This window comes from Geotrypetes seraphini, chromosome 16 (assembly GCF_902459505.1).
Source record: "Geotrypetes seraphini chromosome 16, aGeoSer1.1, whole genome shotgun sequence".
In the NCBI taxonomy this organism is placed as follows: Eukaryota; Metazoa; Chordata; class Amphibia; order Gymnophiona; family Dermophiidae; genus Geotrypetes; species Geotrypetes seraphini.
Genome location: NC_047099.1, coordinates 46,338,810 through 46,359,128, shown reverse-complemented (window position 1 = coordinate 46,359,128; position 20,319 = coordinate 46,338,810). Strand labels below are relative to the sequence as shown.

At 45.0% G+C, this 20,319-nt stretch overlaps 3 protein-coding genes across 17 annotated transcripts in view; 2 read left to right on the top strand and 1 right to left on the bottom strand.

Annotated features, from left to right (window-relative positions):
* Positions 1-5,024, top strand: part of PALM3 (paralemmin 3) — an 81,451-nt gene extending 76,427 nt beyond the window's left edge. For all 4 annotated transcript variants that reach the window (XM_033923942.1, XM_033923943.1, XM_033923945.1 and 1 more), the window contains 2 exons: positions 719-790; positions 1,132-5,024. In XM_033923942.1, the coding sequence (XP_033779833.1) occupies positions 719-790; positions 1,132-4,646 (3,587 nt within the window). In that variant the 3' untranslated portion in view covers positions 4,647-5,024. The remainder of the gene's footprint in view (positions 1-718; positions 791-1,131) is intronic.
* Positions 5,025-6,121: 1,097 nt separating this feature from the next.
* On the bottom strand, positions 6,122-18,550 carry IL27RA (interleukin 27 receptor subunit alpha). Of its 5 annotated transcripts, none has more exons than XM_033923964.1 (15): positions 18,421-18,547; positions 17,305-17,511; positions 16,005-16,137; positions 15,744-15,913; positions 14,603-14,754; positions 14,363-14,516; positions 14,193-14,263; positions 13,110-13,314; positions 12,534-12,716; positions 12,196-12,297; positions 11,435-11,593; positions 9,140-9,262; positions 8,838-8,922; positions 8,040-8,136; positions 6,122-7,712 (listed from the first exon to the last, which is right to left on the bottom strand). In XM_033923964.1, the coding sequence occupies exons 2-15, from the start codon at positions 17,369-17,371 to the stop codon at positions 7,398-7,400; spliced, it is 2,016 nt and encodes a 671-aa protein (XP_033779855.1). In that variant the 5' UTR covers positions 17,372-17,511; positions 18,421-18,547; the 3' UTR covers positions 6,122-7,397. The 5 variants fall into 5 exon arrangements, with proteins under 5 accessions (XP_033779855.1, XP_033779857.1, XP_033779856.1 ...); XM_033923966.1 differs by having other exon boundaries at positions 17,305-17,506; XM_033923965.1 differs by lacking the exon at positions 18,421-18,547 and adding an exon at positions 17,724-18,001.
* A 174-nt stretch (positions 18,551-18,724) lies between these two features.
* RFX1 (regulatory factor X1) overlaps positions 18,725-20,319 on the top strand; it is a 155,275-nt gene continuing 153,680 nt past the window's right edge. For 6 of the 8 annotated variants that reach the window (XM_033923957.1, XM_033923960.1, XM_033923959.1 and 3 more), the window contains exon 1: positions 18,725-19,172. The gene's annotated coding sequence lies outside the window, so the exon portion shown is untranslated. Of the gene's footprint in view, positions 19,292-20,319 lie in introns of all 8 variants that reach the window. The other 2 variants (XM_033923955.1, XM_033923953.1) reach the window with 2 other exon arrangements.

Below are 20,319 nucleotides of genomic sequence, written 5' to 3'. Positions count from 1 at the left end.
TTCCTTGGGGTTTTTAGTCCTAGCGCTCCCTTTCTTAGATGCCAGCTGTGTCTCCTATTAGCACTGTTTTGTTCGGGTTCTACTGTTGTTTTTGCCTGTTTACAATTGTTCATAATCATTTAATGTTCATGTTCAGAGCAGAATAGACTAAGTGAGTTTCCCCATTCCCCTCCTTTTGTTCTTTTCCTTCCAGATATTGCTGTCTGCTTTTTTGCTAAACTGATTCTCCGGGAGGCAGTGCTGAGATAAGAGGGGAGATGCTGAAGATTCTGAATATTTATTTCTCCCTATAAGCCTGTCTGGTGAGAACAGATTCACAACCCATTTGTCCAAGAATAAATTGTGGATTTACAAGAGAGAAGATTAGCAGAGGTAAAGAACCTAATCTTGCGTAGTGATATTGCAAAAGTCTGCCACACCTCTTTTATCACCGTATTTGGTTTTTAAAGACTTGGATATCAGGCTTGGTCTGCTCACTAAAGACTACCAGTGCAGCTATTGCTTCTTATAGAGGCAAGGGAGGACCCCTACTCCAGGAGTCCAAGTGGAGGTAATACAGTACCGAATTCTGCTATTCACAGCTGTGCCAAGTGAGTTGCAACAGCTCTGTAAAATGTTCTGAGACTGTGCCAGGATCTCCCTGTCCTGATATTGGCAGCAGTTCTTCTTAAATTTGGGCAGAGCAAACAGGTCAGTCTCTCTCTTGCTTTATTTGCAGTCACAAAGAAGGACCCACCCCAAATAATGGAGCGGGAAGATGTACAAGAGAACGGAAGCCCACAGCTAGCAGGTGAGAGAAACTGGAAAAGACCCCCTTTCTGCTTTTACATCCAATGCTAACCCCAGTGTGTGCACAACATCCAGTTATTCATACAACACTAACCCTGCAGTATGTATACATCAGAAACACCCCCACAATCAATGTTACACCCTGCAATGTGTATATAAAACATTCCCCTCTCCTCCCCGTAGTTTTAATCATGGAGTGCATGAATAAGAAAACACTGTACCCCCACACATCCAGTACTGATCCCCTAGAGTGTGTCTTAAACACTTGCAGCATCCAGTACTGATCCTGGAATAGGAGTTCATGGAGAAAGGTGAGTATTAAGATGTGCTCTTATTTTCTAGGTCCTTCTGTGGTGGACCAAAGCACCACAGATGACATAAGGACCTGTGCCCTGATCCTGACTAAGAAAGGCATACAACAGACTGAATCTCCCAAGAGTTCTTCAATTGGAAAGGTGACCATGAACTGTGCATTCAGCTCTGAGACTGTCAGCAACCTGCCCCCTACAGAGTCAATAGGACATTATGAACATGTGGGAGCTACAAAGGAAACAGACCTGCCAAATAGTTCTGCTGTCACCCAAACTGGTTCTAACTCAGATCATGAACCAATAGAGTCATACTCAGAAACCCTTCAGCTACCCTTGCAAGAAGATGAAATAAAACATGATTACCCTCCGCAGCCTCCACCTAGACGCACAAAGGTACCAGGCAGCACCCTAGCTGCAATACTGCCTCCAGGGAAAGGGCTGAATGGAGTGACACATGCTGAGCATGTTCTGGTGATAGAGGATGGAGCAGACATTCAGGTGGAATCCTCAAATGGACATATACCAGGTATCACGGCAACCCCCGTGCCTGCTGAGATTACTGGAAACCTAAATTCAAAATCATCTTCTGCCAAAGAAACTCATCTAGCTGCACAAGCTTCACTTTATCATTTGGTGCAACTTAAAGCAGCAAGACAGCAAGAGGGGGCTCAATCTGTATCCCAAGGGAAGATATCTGGGACCCAAAAGGAGAAACCATTGCTCTCAGGGCCAAAAGCAACACTCAAAGGGCAGCTGTTCGAACATCCGGAGAAGGTATTAGCCATTTATAAGGAGAACATTTCCATCCCTGAACAAACCACAGACCAAGAGCAGATATCCTCAGCCCAGCAGGAAATTCCTGTAGCAAAAGAGATGATATTAACCCTCCAGCTCCCATCACTCCCAGAGGACACGCCCAAAAGCCAACAGCAAAGAGTAAACCAGGTCCCATCACTCCCAGAGGACACACAGCCCAAAGGCCAAGAGCAGAGAGTAACCCATCTAAACCAGATACCATCACTCCCAGAGGACACACTGCCCAAAGGCCAAGAGCAGAGAGTAACCCATCTAAATCAGATCCCATCACTTCCAGAGGATATACTGCCCACACACCAAGAGCAGGGAGTTACTTATCTAAACCAGGTCCCATCACTCCCAGAGGACACACTGTCCAAAGGCCAAGAGCAGAGAGTAACCCATCTAAACCAGATCCCATCACTCCCAGAGGACACACTGCCCACACACCAAGAGCAGGGAGTTACTTATCTAAACCAGGCTCCATCACTACCAGAGGACACACTGCCTAAAGGCAAAGAGCAGAGAGTAACCCATCTAAACCAGGCTCCATCACTTCCAGAGGACACACTGCCTAAAGGCAAAGAGCAGAGAGTAACCCATCTAAACCAGGCTCCATCACTCCCAGAGGACACACTGCCCAAAGGCAAAGAGCAGAGAGTAACTCATATAAACCAGGCTCCATCATTCCCAGAGGACACACTGCCCAAAGGCAAAGAGCAGAGAGTAACTCATATAAACCAGGCTCCATCATTCCCAGAGGACACACTGCCCAAAGGCAAAGAGCAGAGAGTAACCCATCTAAACCAGGCTCCATCACTCCCAGAGGACACACTGCCCAAAGGCAAAGAGCAGAGAGTAACCCATCTAAACCAGGCTCCATCACTCCCAGAGGACACACTGCCCAAAGGCAAAGAGCAGAGAGTAACCCATCTAAACCAGATCCCATCACTCCCAGAGGACACACTGTCCAAAGGCCAAGAGAAGACAGTAACCCATCTAAACCAGATCCCATCACTCCCAGAGGATATACTGCCCACATACCAAGAGCAAGGAGTTACTTATCTAAACCAGATCCCATCACTCCCAGAGGACACACTGTCCAAAGGCCAAGAGCAGAGAGTAACCCATCTAAACCAGGCTCCATCACTCCCAGAGGACACACTGCCCAAAGGCAAAGAGCAGAGAGTAACTCATATAAACCAGGCTCCATCACTCCCAGAGGACACACTGCCCAAAGGCAAAGAGCAGAGAGTAACCCATCTAAACCAGGCTCCATCACTCCCAGAGGACACACTGCCCAAAGGCAAAGAGCAGAGAGTAACCCATCTAAACCAGGCTCCATCACTCCCAGAGGACACAATGCCCAAAGGCAAAGAGCAGAGAGTAACCCATCTAAACCAGATCCCATCACTCCCAGAGGACACACTGTCCAAAGGCCAAGAGAAGAGAGTAACCCATCTAAACCAGGTCCCATCACTCCCAGAGGATATACTGCCTACATACCAAGAGCAAGGAGTTACTTATCTAAACCAGATCCCATCACTCCCAGAGGACACACTGTCCAAAGGCCAAGAGCAGAGAGTAACCCATCTAAACCAGGCTCCATCACTCCCAGAGGACACACTGCCCAACGGCAAAGAGCAGAGAGTAACCCATCTAAACCAGGCTCCATCACTCTCAGAGGACACACTGCCCAAAGGCAAAGAGCAGAGAGTAACTCATATAAACCAGGCTCCATCACTCCCAGAGGATACACTGCCCAAAGGCAAAGAGCAGAGAGTAACCCATCTAAACCAGGCTCCATCACTCTCAGAGGACACACTGCCCAAAGGCAAAGAGCAGAGAGTAACTCATATAAACCAGGCTCCATCACTCCCAGAGGATACACTGCCCAAAGGCAAAGAGCAGAGAGTAACCCATCTAAACCAGGCTCCATCACTCCCAGAGGACACACTGCCCAAAGGCAAAGAGCAGAGAGTAACCCATCTAAACCAGGCTCCATCACTCCCAGAGGACACACTGCCCAAAGGCAAAGAGCAGAGAGTAACCCATCTAAACCAGATCCCATCACTCCCAGAGGACACACTGTCCAAAGGCAAAGAGCAGAGAGTAACTCATATAAACCAGGCTCCATCACTCCCAGAGGATACACTGCCCAAAGGCAAAGAGCAGAGAGTAACCCATCTAAACCAGGCTCCATCACTCCCAGAGGACACACTGCCCAAAGGCAAAGAGCAGAGAGTAACCCATCTAAACCAGGCTCCATCACTCCCAGAGGACACACTGCCCAAAGGCAAAGAGCAGAGAGTAACTCATATAAACCAGGCTCCATTCCTCCCAGAGGATACACTGCCCAAAGACAAAGGGAGGATACTATCTACCCAGCAGGAAATCCCCATAGAAAAAGAGCAGATATTAACCCTTCAGCTCCCATCATTCCCAGAAAGAATATTGACTGCAAATTCCAAAGAGGACCTTGACCCAGCTTTTCCTGTTGCTGAAGAAAGCACAGTGGGGCTCGATCCAGAGCAGCAGCCCTTGTTACAAGTAGCAGTTGTGCCAAAAGCAGAGCAGCTCAGGGACAGCCAGCTGCCCAGCCTGGCTCCCCTCAAGCAGTCAAGCACAGGGACTGAATCCTATACCACAACCTCTACAACTACAGCCCTGGCAGGTCAGGACAGGAGAATTACAGATGGAGATGGAACAGTCCCCAAGCGGAAGACATGTCACTGCTGCTCAATCATGTGACAGCACTGTGGCTCTCCCCTCCCCCCACCTTACATCCATCTGCTGGTGTGCACTGCACAATCTTCCATGCTGCTCTTCATGGGCAAGGATCCAATAAGGACCACATCCCTGCAGTAAGGGTGCCAGATGCGAAAGTCAGTTCTACCACATGAATAATTTCATTAGCTGAGGAGGAACCTGTTGCTAATTTTCATCTACTAAGAGAAGCTGCATAGACAGCTCTCCCCCTCTCTCAGCAGACATAAGAACAAAGAGTAGCCTTACTGGGTCAGACCAATGGTTCATCTAGCCCAGTAGCCAATCCAGGTCACTAGTATGTGGTGAAAACCCAAAGAGTAGCAACATTCCATGCTACCGATCCAGGGCAAGCAGTGGCTTTCCCCATGTGTCTCAATAACAGACTATAGACTTTTCCTCCAGGAAATTGTCCAAACCTTTCTTAAAACCAGCTATGCTATCCACTCTTACCACAACCTCTGGCAACACATTCCAGAGCTTAACTATTTACTAAGTGAAAAAATATTTCTTCCTATTGGTTTTAAAAGTATTTCCCTATAGCTTCATCGAATGTCCCCTGACAGAGTGAAAAATCGATCCACTTGTACCCATTTTACTCCACTCAGGATTTTGTAGACTTCAATCATATCTCCTCTCAGCCATCTCTTTTCCAAGCTGAAGAGCCCTAACCTTTTTAGTCTTTCCTCATATGAGAGGAGTTCCATCCCCTTTACCATCTTGGTTGCTCTTCTTTGAACCTTTTCTAATGCTACTATATCTTTCTTGAGGTAAGGAGACCAGAACTGAACATAATATTTGCGGCTGTACTCACTCGAGGAACGTAGGGAGAGAAGAAACATGATCGAGACGTTTAAGTATATTACCGGCCTTATCGAGATGGAAGAAGAGATTCTCTTTCTCATAGGACCCTCAGCCACAAGAGGGCATCCGCTCAAACTCAGGGGCGGGAAATTTCATGGCGACACCAGGAAATATTTCTTCACCGAGAGAGTGTTTGATCCTTGGAACGAGCTCCCGGTGCAGGTGATCGAGGCAAACAGCGTGCAAGAATTTAAGAGCAAATGGGATGCCCATGTGGGATCCCTTAGAGGGTTAAGCCAAGGGAACCTGTCACCAGGAGTGGGATCCCTAGGATAGTAGACTTGGGGGTGGGTCAGTAGAGTGGGCAGACCTGATGGGCTATAGCCCTTATCTGCCGTCATCTTCTATGTTTCTATGTTAATACTCCAGATGAGGTCACACCATGGAGCGATACAGGGGCATTATTACATTCTTAGTCTTGTTAACCATCCCTAGCATCTTGTTTGCTTTTTTGGTCGCCACCGCACATTGGGTGGAAGGTTTCATCATATTGTCTACCAATCTTTTTCTTGGGCGCTAACCCCCCCATCCCCCACAGACAAGAAGAGTTCTTCTCCCCCCTCCACAAACAGAGTTTCCCCTTCCCCTAGGAAGAATTCTCCTCCTCCCCTCCCGACACAGCCAGGAATAATTCTTCTCTCCCACCTTCACCTGATATGAAGAGTCCCCCACCTTTACCAGACAGGACGACACCTCTCTTCTCCTTCACAACCAGAAAGTATTCTCCCTCCCCCTTTCATTGTTTTCTGCTGGAAACCAGAGCAGCTGTGCTGCCAGGAGTTTGCAGCAGGAAGATGTTGAGAATGTAGGCTCTGAGTAGCCCACTACCTCTGCTATTGTAACTTGTTAAATTCTGCTGGAAGCACTTAAGGCAGGAGCACTGGTTGTAACATCACAGGCATCCATCGCAGCCCCTCTCAAGCCCACATGAAACAGGCCCCTGAACTGAACAGATCCTCTACCATAACCCACACAGTTCAAATTCAAATAAAAGGGTTTTAACTCTTTCACTAATTTAAGGAAAACCAGCCTGCCACTGTCTGTGATGTCTGCACCACAGATGGGGAATGGGACCCATCTCACGCTTGATGTAGCGCCTCAGCCTAGGAGCCGATGCTGGTAAGGAAAGACAGTGAAATGCTTAAAGCAGCTCCAAAGTGCATCTACTTGTGGGAAGAACATGCAGGATGATTGCACTGCGGGGTAAGGGGGGTTGCGCTAAAGCTGACCATTCACCTAAGACTTTAATACTTGAAGAAACACTGTTTAGCAACCTGTAAAAGGCCATGAAGAGACGGTGAGGGAATTCTAGCAGAGTAGAGGAAGACAAGCAAGGAGGAAGAGACCAAAATAGGAAGTAATCTGTCTTAATCCTTCCATGGTAGTGAGGATACAAACACACCGATGTATGGTAAACATTTATGAAAAAATATATGCATCTTTATACTGTTACATTGTCTGGGAGCTGTATATTTCATAGGGAAATGAAAAAAAAGGGCAGTGGCCGAAAGTCATTGAATGCTGTTAAAAAAAACCCCAAACCAACAACCCAACCCCCTCTTCTCCCAATCCCGGAATAGCTGACTGCTTTTGTGCTTAATAAGTTTTAATACCAGGCCAGATGTGCCCTCTGTACCCTCTCCATGCTACTCCAGCTTTAGCCCAAAGGAGCTTAGTTCTCTTTACAGTATTAGCCAGTTGAGTCCTTCCAAAGTTATCTCACCTCCATCTACTCTTAAGCAAAGCAACCACAACAGCAGAACAGTTAATGTCCTATAAGGCACAATCTAACTGTACCTTCCCTGCAGTTGAATATATCTCTGAGTGAAAAAGGATGCAGTGGGGAGTTAAGCAGCCTGCCTGTCCAGTTCTTTAGCTGCACTGCTCCAGGTCCTCTGCTGAGGGCATAAAATGCTTCTCATATCCTGAAATGATAAGGGGTGGCAAAGGCCAAGACTCGGGCACATTAGAAGCATCCTGAGGTCCAGTGCTACTGGGAGTGAGCTTGGTCTGGCATAGGACAGCCTGAGATCCTTCACACCCCTCACCTCTCTGATTGCCATGTACACCACCAGAAAGAGAAGTTGCAGGTTCAGAGATATCCTCCACAAAAATCAGGGGTGGATCTGGGGTGTCCACACCCAGGTAGAGGCGCTGCAGAAAGGCAGTTTGGGATCCATCTACATCCTGCAAAAGGACAAAGCTCTCTGTATTACATGTATCATTAAAAGAAAAGACAAACAAGTTCAGATTATCGTCAGGACCCATGCTAAGATGCTTTTGTAAGTGTGCTTTCTGTGTAAAGCAGGTTAAGAGGAAGAAAACAATGTGGTTTACTAAGGAAGTATGAGAGAACAGCATTCAGAAATTACAAAAAAAAACAAAAACCCAGAAGAATTAGCAGAAAGAGAGTTGATATACTTGTCTTATCAGATCATGAAGTATGAGGGCAGGGAAGGAATCAACATGCAGGAGGGCTGATTTCTACATCACCCTGCTCAGGAAGATTAGTACCTTATACTGGGACTGGATGGTTATCTTGCTATGCATTGGATCTGGGATATTCTGCCAACACCATTCGGGAAGAATCCAACGGCCAACGTCCCAAATCCTGAAAAGGGACAAGTGAAGCAATGCAGTAAATCTCTAAACCCAGAAAGCTGGAACACATCAGGCTGTTTTGGCTCTTTGCCAGGCTCCCCCCTCCCCTTCTGCTCCCAGGGGCCACTAGGTCTAAGCACAGGCGATATGGGACAGTCAGAGTAATAAGAGTTGCCATACTGAGACAGACCAAAGGTCCATCAAGCCCAGTATCCTGTTTCTAACAGTGGCCAATCCAGGTCACAAGTACCTGGCAAGAACCCAAAAGAGTAAAACAGATTTGATGCTGTGTATCCTATAAATAAGCAGTGTATTTTCCCAAGTCCATCTTAGTCATGGCTTATGGACTTTTTTTAAGGAAACTATCCAAACATTTTTCAAACCCTGCTAAGTTAATTATATTTACCAAATTCTCTAGCAATGAATTCCAGTTTAATTACACTATGCCTTTTATTTATATTTCTCAGTAGTAGCTAAAGGTGAGCTACATACAGGTATTTCCCTGTCCTTAGACAGCTTACAATCTAAGTTTGTAGCTGAGGCAATGGAGGGTTAAGTGACTTGTCGAAGGTCACAAGGAACTACACTAGAACTCTAGATTCCCTGGTTCTCAAGCCTCCTGCTCTAACTATTAGAACAGGAGGAGTGATCTTCACTCCTTGTTTAATTACAACAAATAGGATATTGCAGCCAATACTAAGGACTCCTTACCGCTGGTGGAAAAGTAACACCAGGATGCAGAGAATGACAAAGATGAGAGTTAAAGGGACCAATATCACTGGCAGTAGAACAGCATCTAGGCAGGGAGAGAAAGCAGGTGTGGAAAGAGAATATGATGGCCACCAGACACGATATACCCTAACACCACCCCACTTCATGAGCCAGGGGCCAGAGACAGCAACATCCCCTTCCTGAACATCTCAAGGAACTGTGGTGAAGAGACAGAGTAAACAGTGGGTGATCTGCTGGTGCTTCTCATTTTAACCCTGAAAAAATCATCAATGTCTTCTCACCCTGACTAGTGAACTCCATGTAGCTCTTCCTTCCCTCTCCTTCAGACGTGGATGCGGACATCCAGAGCTGGTAGCTGGTGGATGGATGGACATTTAGGAGGCTGGAGTTTCTTCCCACAGAGACTGTAGAAAAACAGTAATACTGTAACTAACATACGAGGGATCTTCAAAAAGTTTTAGCACTTTTATTTTTTTAAACACTATTTATTAAATATCTCAAAAGTAAATTACATCACTACCTGCAAGGTGAGTCGGCTTGCCTGACTAGTCACATGACATTCTACGACATGCCCTCTTACCATTTCTCCAACCCCCAACCATTTCCCGCAACATTTTGAAGAACCTTCGTATAATGTCAGAAAAAGATCCAACTCATTCATTCAGTCTGCTGATTTCCATCCATAACTGCTGAAGAATCCCTCTCCTTATCCAGTTCAATACACAAATTGCCCAGTTAGTTTGCAAGCTGAGCTCCTGTCGCTCCTCACACCAGAGAAGCTCTTGACTGTTCAGCCGTCCGTGCCCTTGTGGCCTTTATGGATAACTTGACACAAGAAGCCTATACTAATTTTATAAATATATGGGGGCCATTGGCAAAATATTGTGGTGAATAGTCATCAATTCTTCTCTTTTCCTTTTCTTTTTTAGCACACTAAAGGGGGAAGGGAGTTGGGAATAATTTTACATAATATGTTATAATATGATGTATAATATGTGTATATTTCTATTGAAAATGTGATGAAGGATGGGTGGTAGGGGGGGTTATTGTATCACTAGATTTTTATGTGGTAGATATTAATGTGCTATCGTGGAATAATTTGTATAATATATTATTTTGTGCACTTGTTGTTCAATTTGAAAATGAATAAAGAATTATTTAAAAAAAAACTTGACACAAGAAGCAAAGAGCCTGCCAGACTGACCTAGCTCCATTGATGCTTTTGCTTCTGCTAACAACAGATATTAATCCATACCTTAACACCACATCTGCCATTTCGCCATTCATTCTGGCAGCCTCAACACTTGTTGAATTTTTTATTTTTTTTTGTAAATCTTTATTCATTTTTTATTCTTACATCAAGTGAATTATAAATAATAAAACAATTTTCACAAATCACTTGTACTTACAATCAAATATTCTTATAAGACAAAATAAATACCCCCCTCTTTATCAATATTCCCATTTCCATATGATACATATTCCCCATCCCAACCCAAATATAAACTACCCATGTGCTTAAGATATCTGATCATTAGAGTAAATAGTCAATGGTCCCCATATTTTTTTTTAAATTATGAAAATTCCCTTGTTGTAACGCTATCATCTTTTCCATCTTATATATGTGGCACACTGAATTCCACCAAAATGTATAATTTAACTTAGTATAATCTTTCCAATTTTGAATAATTTGTTGCATGGCGACCCCTGTCAATATTAATAATAACTTGTTATTATTTGCAGAAATCTGACTCTGAACTCTCATTGCTGTACCAAATAATATAGTGTCATAAGAGAGTCCTACATGATTTTCTAATAATTTATTAATTTGGGGCCAAATTAGTTTCCAAAAGGCATTTACACATGGACAGAAGAAAATTAAATGATCTAAAGTCCCCACTTCTAATCTACAATGCCAGCATCTATTGGATCGAGTGTTATCCAACTTTTGTAAACGTGTAGGGGTCCAATAAACTCTATGTAACAAAAATAACCACGTTTGACTCATAGATGCTGACCTTGTAGACCTTAATCTCCAAGACCAAAATCGTGGCCATTGAGATGCAGAAATTGTCTGTCCAATCTCAATACTCCAAATATCCCTAAGGCCAGTTTTAATAATTTATACCATTTTGCGGCTTGGTGACCCAAAAAATCCGCCTGAAAGCAAAGGACCTGCAAACTATATTGAGTATTAAGACCTTTCCATTCAGGGAACCCTACCTGAATAGCCTGCTTCAATTGAAACCATTTAAAATATTGTGTTTTGTTTAAGCCAAACTTATGTTGCAATTGTGAAAAGCTAAGCACTTGTTGAATGATTCAAGCAGATATATGCTTCACTCTCTCTTTCTTCACTTTTACTAACTAAAAATCATCTATGCTTGTTCTATGCTTTCCTGAAGTCTGTTAGATGTAGCTTCTGCAAGGAAGCGCCACACATCCACCATTCTTTCTGCGAAAAGCCTCTATTTGTCAAGAGCATAGCTGCAGCACATTAAAGAAGGCTTCAAGGATGTACAATTAGAGGGCCTCATTGGCGACAGCCAGCAAGGAGGGGGAGATTAGATATTCACCATTCTCTGATCTCAGAACCTGAGATTCTTTGCTCCTTGTGTAGATGGTGTAGTGGGTGATAACACCCCTCTGCTGAAGTAATGGAATATCATCCCAGAGCACCAACACTTGGTTTGGAGAGACACTTTGAACTGTGATGTTTGGTCCCACAGATGGCTCTGAGAATCAGTCAGAAACAAGCGACACCTTTATTTACTTATTTTAAAAATTCTCCAATAACCTAGGTGGCTTTCAAAAATACATATGCAATGGAGTTAAAAACTAATACAAATATCTCATATTTTAAAACAAAATAGAAAAAATATCAAACAGATCAATGTTGGCTTTAAGAAAAAGCTTGCTGAAAAAATGTTTTTCATTGTCTATTAAATGTAAGTTGAGACTGAATCTGGTGTTCTACAGTTTTGGGCCTGCAGTCATAAAAGCAGAGTCCCTGTATTCCTTTAATCTGCTATGTGAAAATATGAGATTCTTAAGCAGACCTTTACACATAATCCTCACGGTGCATGTGGGAGTGTAAAGCTTCAGGATGGCAGCAAAACATAAGAGGAGTCTCACATTTGAGGAGAGCTTCTGGGAACACCCCCCCCCCCAAAAAAAAAAAAAACCATTATCTAGAGAACAAGCCACCCAATACTATCCCCTCTTAAAAGCCAAACTAGCTAGCCAGCACTCACCCACCACTATTCCCTTGTCGTAAATACCCCCCCCCCCACCGACTCCCTTTACTGGAACACTGCTGTAAAAATAAGCTGTTCACCTCCTTCTTTAACATAACCCACAGCAGACGCTGGTCCTGCGTATCCGTGAAGATAGAGCCCATATACGGAAACAAGATAAGGAACCTGAGGCTGGAAGCCATCTGTAAAAAGAAAGCAACATGAAAGATCCCAGGCTATTTGGTTCCATGACTTTTCATGAAGGCCTTCTTGGTGGAATCACTAGGTCAGGATGGGCCCTTTTGGAAACTAAGTCAATAACAGGAAAGAAAATAAAAAGGACATATCCCTCAAGAATGCAATGTTAAAGCATTTGTTTTTTAAGGGAGGATTGTCAGGATCAAAGGAGATTTACTTTGTCTTAGAGAATTCTGCTCACCAGTCAGTATGACATCGTGATTGGTCGGGACCACGCGTTTCCAGCGTATCGTGGCTGCACTCCTGTTGGCCGCTTCACTCCACTGCACAACATACTCCTGCGGAATCCTCCTGCAGGGCTTCCAGAAAACATGGAGATCAACATGACTCCCCTTAGCTTTAATCCCTTCAGGTGGTGGGAAATCTATCATAACCCAGAAAAAGACCAGTCAGACAGAGTACTCCTCTGCTTATTCCTGGGATAAGCAGCTTAAAATCTGTTTTACTCTTGTGGGACCTGGGCTGGCCACCTTTGAAAATGGGAGTTTGGTCTGTTCCAGTATGGTAGCTCTTATATTCTTTTAGCATTTCTCCTCCTCCTCCTCCTTACAATAGACTAAGTTTACTCTTGGATAGCTGGGGAGCCCTTTTCATTTTATATATCATGACGTATTTGTAACATTACTTCAGAGTTCTGAGCTGGTCCAGCATGGTTCTGGTATAGGGAGCATTAGCAGCAGTCAGGGTGCTAGGAAGCCTTAGTAGAGGTTAGGCTGCAGGGGAATGCATGCATGTATGAGCGAGAGGCAGACATTACCGGAATGCTCTAGGCTGAGGTTGGCCATTTGGGACCTGCCCATGCTATTGGCTGCCGACACACAGATATACTGCACACTGATGGGGAGGATGATGTTACAGCAGGATACCATGATGCTACTTATACTGCTCCCATGCGCTCCTCTTTCCTGATAGGACACAACGTAGGTTACGTTATGGCTCTTGGCTGCTTTGGGTTCCAGTTCCTGCAGAAACAGGGAGACAAAAACATGTTTTCGTCCCAATCCCTTATCAGTCCCCCTGATGCACACCAGGCTTCCCCTTTCCTTTTTTTGTGGGCAGATGGGGCACTATCATCCATCAAAGCTGATGCAGTAACTATTTGGGCAGAGATATTACACGTCCTTCAGTTTCCTTTACCCTTCCCCCGGAAAGAATTATCATTTGAACAGTCTGTCTTGAGATGTACAATCCAATCCAACAACCCCAGGACCCTGTATCCCTCTTTTCCAAGTTGCCTGTCATAAAAACAAGGGCCTTTGGTCAGCAAAAATCAAGCTATTGCTCGTTGGCTGTATGATTTCCTCTGTTTTTCCCCATTTTTTGGTCCAGGCGAGCTGTAGCTTGGGATTCCTCTCCTGCTGATCTTTCACAACATGCAGCTGCTTACCTATAGCAGCTGTTCTCCAAGGACAGGATGATGTCCTCACAATACTTGCTTCCATCATCCTAAAGAACTGGAGTAGTTCTGTATGAGGACACCCTGCATACCATGGACGATTGTGCTGAAAAGATCTGGAAACTCCAGAAACCTCATAGGCCATTTTCTTTTTTTTTTTTTGTCACTCCAGGCTCCGCTGGATGACACCAACCAAAGCTCCATTATAGAAAATGTTTTTCTGCTCACATTTCTTGTTTTATAACTCTTCCCAGAAGTCATTTATACCCTTGCTAACCAAACGCTCATCTCCTTTCTGAAAAGGGTGAAACAGGTCATCTACTCTCCCTCACTGGCTTAAGTGGATTATAACCAGTGTGTACTAGACCCTTGTCAACCCCACTCAACTCATCTCATCTCGCTGGAGCCCTAGAGTTGACCAAAAGCACCACAATTTCTCCTTACCTTCCAAAGAACTGTTAGGCTAGAAAATCCTTTGTCCAGGTACCACCAGAAGTCCACCAGGCCAACAGGAGCTGTAAGAAAGAAGAGACAGCAGAAGTAGCAGGAGCAGCAGCAGATACTTTCCCATTCACTCCATCTTTTCATGCAAAAAAAAACCCCAAAACCCTCACCAGCTGCAGGGCTCCAGAACACAACGGGCTGGCTCCAGTCACTTTTTAGTTCATTTCTTTTTTGCAAGACATGCCGTATCTGCACCTCATACTCTGTGAATGCCTCTAGGTGTGAAAACTCATAAGAGCCTGGTTCAATGTCCTCCTCATTTACCTACCAGACAAACCAGGTTAGACTGAAGTGAGCAGGTTAGGGGGAGAAGCCTCAGCTCCGTGTGTGGGTGTGTGTAAGTCTCTCACCCAGGTCCAATTCTGGGTCCCACATTCCCTGTAGCGGAGCTGAAAGTGTGAATGCAGATGGTCCTCAGATTCATGACCAGTCTTCCAGGTCACTATCACTTCTGAGGAAACCTCAGAGATTTCCACAACCAGCACAGGTGGGTCTGTTTTTTCTGAAACACAGAGATGCTATCACAGACAACCAATGAATCCACAGAAAGACAAAAGTCCAAAACAAAAGATGCTGTGGAAGCTGATGTTCTTGAGGCAGAGAGACTTTATTATTTCAACAAGATAATCCACAACTTCAAGCAATGAAGAGGACCCAACACGGTCTGTATTTTGACCAAATAGTCTTCTTCAGGGCTCCTATGAATTTAAATGTATGTGTAAATGCAAAAGTAAATATACTTTAATTTTGGGTGAATGGATTTAAAAGTGATTCTTCTTGATGAATTTCTAATATGGTGCAGATGCGATTCATAAGATATGTGCAAGCATTTCTGAACCACATATTATATACGAGTTCGCTACGATTACGATACCAGTACCTCTTTTACTTACTAAATCCTTTCATATATTGTACCCCCTTTTTTTGGGTATAGTATAAATATGGCTCCTTTTATATGTATTTTTATATAAAATTTTTAATAGATTTTTATATATCACAGTTCTAATTGAATTCATCTGTCACATATCACTTGCCATTTGAAGCTCTCAACTAGTGCACTTTATTTCCTAATATTGATTGATGTCGCATCATCACTCAAAGATACCGTTTCTCATTCACTGGTACTTACACTGATGTCCTTTCATCACTCACCAACACCTATTTTGGTCACAAGCACCACACTTGCACATAAGTTATGAATCACATCTGCACCATATTAGAAGTTCACCAAGAAGAATCACTTTTAAATCCACTCACCCAAAATTAAAGTATATTTACTTCACACTTTCACATACATTCAAATTCATAGGAGCTCTGAAGAAAAATATTTGGTCAAAGCATGGACCACGTTGGGTCTTCTTCATTGCTTGAAGTTGTGGATTATCTTGTTGAAATAATAAAGTCTGCATCAGGAACATCAGCTTCATCAGATCCAGAGAACCAGAAAAATGGGTGGGAGATGAAGTATAAGAATGAGCCTCCCTCTTATACCTATCTTCTCCATGGAAAACATCCCATGCCCTAATGTCACGCTGCTGTCACTGGCAGGGCCTTCCACCCACACCTCATACCGATCAGAGCAAGTCAGGTTTCTTCTCGGGACCAGCACCCACTGCTGCCCTTGTAGAAAAGGGACTACGCCCCCCTGCCCAGCAGAGGTGCTGCAAAACAGAGGCATGGACGGGTTAAAGGGCTGCATTAAATCAGAGAAAGAGCAGATGAAGGGGGAGGATCTGGCTGATCCATACTCACTATTTCACACTACGAAAATTAAGAGTGTAAGTGCCATCCATTACAAGCTCCCTCCCTGAGTTCCAAGTACAATTCATGTCTCCACATCTTCCCTTGAAAAAACACTGCAATCCTGAGGCAACAATGAGAGTACCTGAAGCAGAGCACAAGTTATATAAAGAGATTAGGCTCTTACCTTGCTAATATGTTTTCTAGTAGATCGGTGTGTCATTCTGGATGAGCGGGTTAGATCCCAGTGCTAGTGAGCCTTGCAGAAAGAATCCATCCCCTCCCACTTCATGGTGGGCTCTGCTGCCCCCTACAGTTAGTTCTAAAGCAGGCAATAGCCCTTTCTAGAAATAGAAGTGGTGGAAGGTATGAGGATTCTGTGTGGAGTAATCTCAGCTGACTCCAAATTGAAGGCTAGCCGATTCAGCCGGGAAAAAAAAATATAAATCAGTTTTTGCAAATAAATAAACCTAGCTAATTCTAGCATCCTATGTGAAGTTCAGTAAGGCTAAATTTGAGAGGTCTAGCTCAACCAATTCAGTGAAGATAAGCACAGCTGGACCCGTGATATTAAGTACAGACAATCCTATGGAGCTAAACACAAGTGATTCAGAGGATAAACACTACAGAATTTGATGCTAAACATGTGATTTTGTGAGATTAATCTATTTGATTCTGTGAGGATAAACATAGCTGAAAATGTGCAGTGAAACACAGCAGAGTCTGAGAATCCAGGGTAAGTACAGATGAAACAGGATAAAGCATAGAAACAGGTCTCATAAAGAGGTGCAGCAGGATATAAACTGGAGTTCTCTAGTTCCTTACCCTGAATTAGAGAATGACACGGGGACAAATGTCCCATCCCGGCAAGTTCTTTTCCTGCCCCAGCCCCATTCCTGCAAGCTCCGTCCTCATCTGCACAAGTCTCAAAACAATTTAAAATCATAAATGTTCAAGACTTGTGTGGTTAAGGCTTATAGGAATGAGGCAGGTACAGGGAAGGCGACAATGATGGGGAACTTGAGTTACTGCAGGGACAGGGACAAATTTGTCCCCGTGTCATTCTCTACTCTGAGCCTCCTAGTTTCTCATGGTCTAGCAGAAATTGTAGATCACTGCAGTTTATTGTTTATAGTTGCCAAGGTGGTTTAGCAATTAAAGGGAAAAGGGACACTATTAGTAGGGAGGGCAAAAAACCTTACTCAAACTATAGGTCCAATGATGTGAACTCTCATCAGAATGCTTCTTTTCCTATAGAGAGTCTGTGTGCCATGTTCCCCCCAACTAATTACCATCCCAGTGCAGCACTTACCACTGTCTAAGATGATGGTGGGGAGCAGCAGCAGGAGGTGGTAGGCAAAGTGACCACCATACCTCATAGCTCTGGGCCAACAGTGCAAAGAGACAGGTTCAAATGGGGAGTTCTGGTATCATTCACATCGAAGTGCAATCTTGAGGGCAAAGTTCTCAAAGAACAAAGCATGAGTGGACCTTCCCTTAGAAACCTGCCTCTGCTATTCTGCAAAGAAACACAGAAAAGTGATGGTGCATCCACACCAGCCCTTCTTCGTTAAAACACAGCTTTGCAAGTAAAATGCACAACATTACAACCTCTACCAGATACCAGGAATTCCCTCACAAAAAGGCTGGAAAAACTTATCAGCACCATTGTACAAGACAAATGCAGGGAGCTGCATAGTTTTCATAACACCCTTTTCATCACATAAATACCTATTTTCACATATAAGCAAGTCTTGAAAAGTGAATTGCTAGTGTATACCAGCACCCATCTCAGCCCACTGTCTGTCTTCCTCAAAGACAGCAAACTAGGAAGTATACCAGATATATAGAGAAACCAGTTGGGAAAGGTGTGAAAGCAAAAATAAAAACTGAATTGGAGAAAAAAGGAACTTGTAGGCTCAGAAGACAGAGGAGTGAAGCCTGGCGAGTTTGATTGGAGGGGGGGGGGGGGTGAAGGGTAAAGTCTGTGTTAAGCCCTGGGGGGGGGGGGTGAAGGGTAAAGTCTGTGTTAAGCCCTGGGGGGGGGGGGGTGAAGGGTAAAGTCTGTGTTAAGCCCTGGGGGGTGAAGGGTAAAGTCTGTGTTAAGCCCTGGGGGGGGGGGGGTGAAGGGTAAAGTCTGTGTTAAGCCCTGGGGGGGGGGGGGGGTGAAGGGTAAAGTCTGTGTTAAGCCCTGGGGGGGGGGGGTGAAGGGTAAAGTCTGTGTTAAGCCCTGGGGGGTGAAGGGTAAAGTCTGTGTTAAGCCCTGGGGGGGGGGGGGAAGGGTAAAGTCTGTGTTAAGCCCTGGGGGGGGGGGTGAAGGGTAAAGTCTGTGTTAAGCCCTGGGGGGGGGGGTGAAGGGTAAAGTCTGTGTTAAGCCCTGGGGGGGGGGGGTGAGGCTCTTGTAGTGTTTTCTTTTGTCCAGATTCACCTGACAGGGGGCTCCAGTCCTGGCTTTAGCTCTTCTCTTATGTGACGGGGGTGGGGGCAGCTCTAGAAGTAGGAGCCGGGTCCAGGTTTCCTGCTCTCACGCTACTTCCGGTCCCCCCCCCCGTGACCTCACTTCCGCCTGCTCGGGCGCGAGGCTCTTCCCGCGGTGAGGAGAAGGCCGAGGTGGTCGTTGGTCGCGCGCCGTCGAGCGTCCTCTTGTCTCCTGGGCCTGAGGGAGGGGGAGGGGGAGAAGCGCTGCTCTACGGAATGAATGAAGCCAGGGACGAGGAGGAGGAGGGTTAACACTTGCTTTATTGGCTCAGACAGACAGACAGAGAGACAGACAGACGGAGAGTGACCCCCCCTAACACAGGGAGCTGATTTGGCTTTTGCTGCAGCCCCTCTTGCAGCAAGTGCTCGACAGTCCCAGGAGGACGTCCCGGCCTCTGCGCTGCTCCTCGGCCTGGCCTGCTGGAGAGAAACAGAAGCGTTGCTGAGTGAATGAAACCCCCCCAGGTCCCGCTGCAAACCCAGGAGCTTCGCCACTGACCTGCCTGGCCGCTCCCAGCTCGCCTCCACCTGGACCCACCGCAAGTGAAGATAACAGCCCGAATAAACTCTCTGCCACACAGCTTCACCCCATAAGGGGAACTCGGGCCCTCGGCCTCCACCGCCATGTCTGAAGCCAACAACCAGAGGACGACCATCAGCACAAAGTTCTGCATTGTAAGGCTCAGAGGGACATGAAGACAGGTGACAGACTCTTCTCTTCCATTTATACTTCCCTTCTACACCTGCCTCTCTTTTACATGACAATAGAGACACCTCAGTCACAGCAGCAAGACATGGAGAGAAAGTCAGGGATTGTGATGGTGAGAGATAACCTTTCCATCTTGCACAGGAACTGATTACAAATGACTTGCTCCCTCTCTTCTGTCTGCTGCTTCCACTGCCAGCCATAGAATGGGACTGGGGGGGGGGGGGGTCAGAAATGCTCCTTATCCTGATCCATCTCCCTCCACTGTACTCTATACCCTCATGTCCAGCGCAGCTTCCTTCCCATTTCCTACCCACAGGGTTCCACAAGCACCAAAGCCAGCAAGGCTGTTAGCAAGAGTGATGGTGTAATGCCCAATCAAGTAGAAAATCTGAGGCACCCAGGGCTGGTGCAAGACTATAAGGAGCCCTAAGGGTTTTGCCACCCCTCTTCCCATTGCCTTTCAAGCCTCATGATCAGAGCAATGCTGTCAAAACACAAAAAGGAACCTCATACTCTCAAATATTAAACAAAAATCTATACAAAGCTTGTTTTCTGCATAATTCTGTCAAAACTTGACCAGTTTCAACAACCATCCTTAATAAATTTGCAATAAATTTACAATGGTCAACGCACCTAAAGGATATCGCCACTAATTAGCAATTATTGTCATAAGTGCAGATGCCATTTTGCTTTAAACAAATGGTTAGCATAGTTTTAATTCAGGAGGTATCTGATCCTTATTAATAGTTTGTATCTGGAGAAAGGTTCTGGTTCTCAAATTGGAGCAGAAGTTTTCAGAAAAGAGGAGGCAGAGGTAAGTGTAGATGAGATTGCCCATCAGGAAGTAGTAGGGCCCAGTCAATTCACATTGAAAAAAAACCAAAACATTACAACAGTTGAAGAACCAAATAGGAGCTCAGAATGAGTTACAGTACATGAATTTATTCAGGTACTCGGCATAATTCCCTATCCCAGTGGGTTCACAGTTTATCTAATGTGCCTGGGGCAATGGGGGAGCAGATAACCTGCCCATGGTCACAAAAGGAGCAGCGTAAGCCTGCATGCACAACCTCAGGGTACCTAGGTTGAAGCTCCAATCACGGTGCTGCATTCTCAGAAGTACTATAGTAACAGATAGCA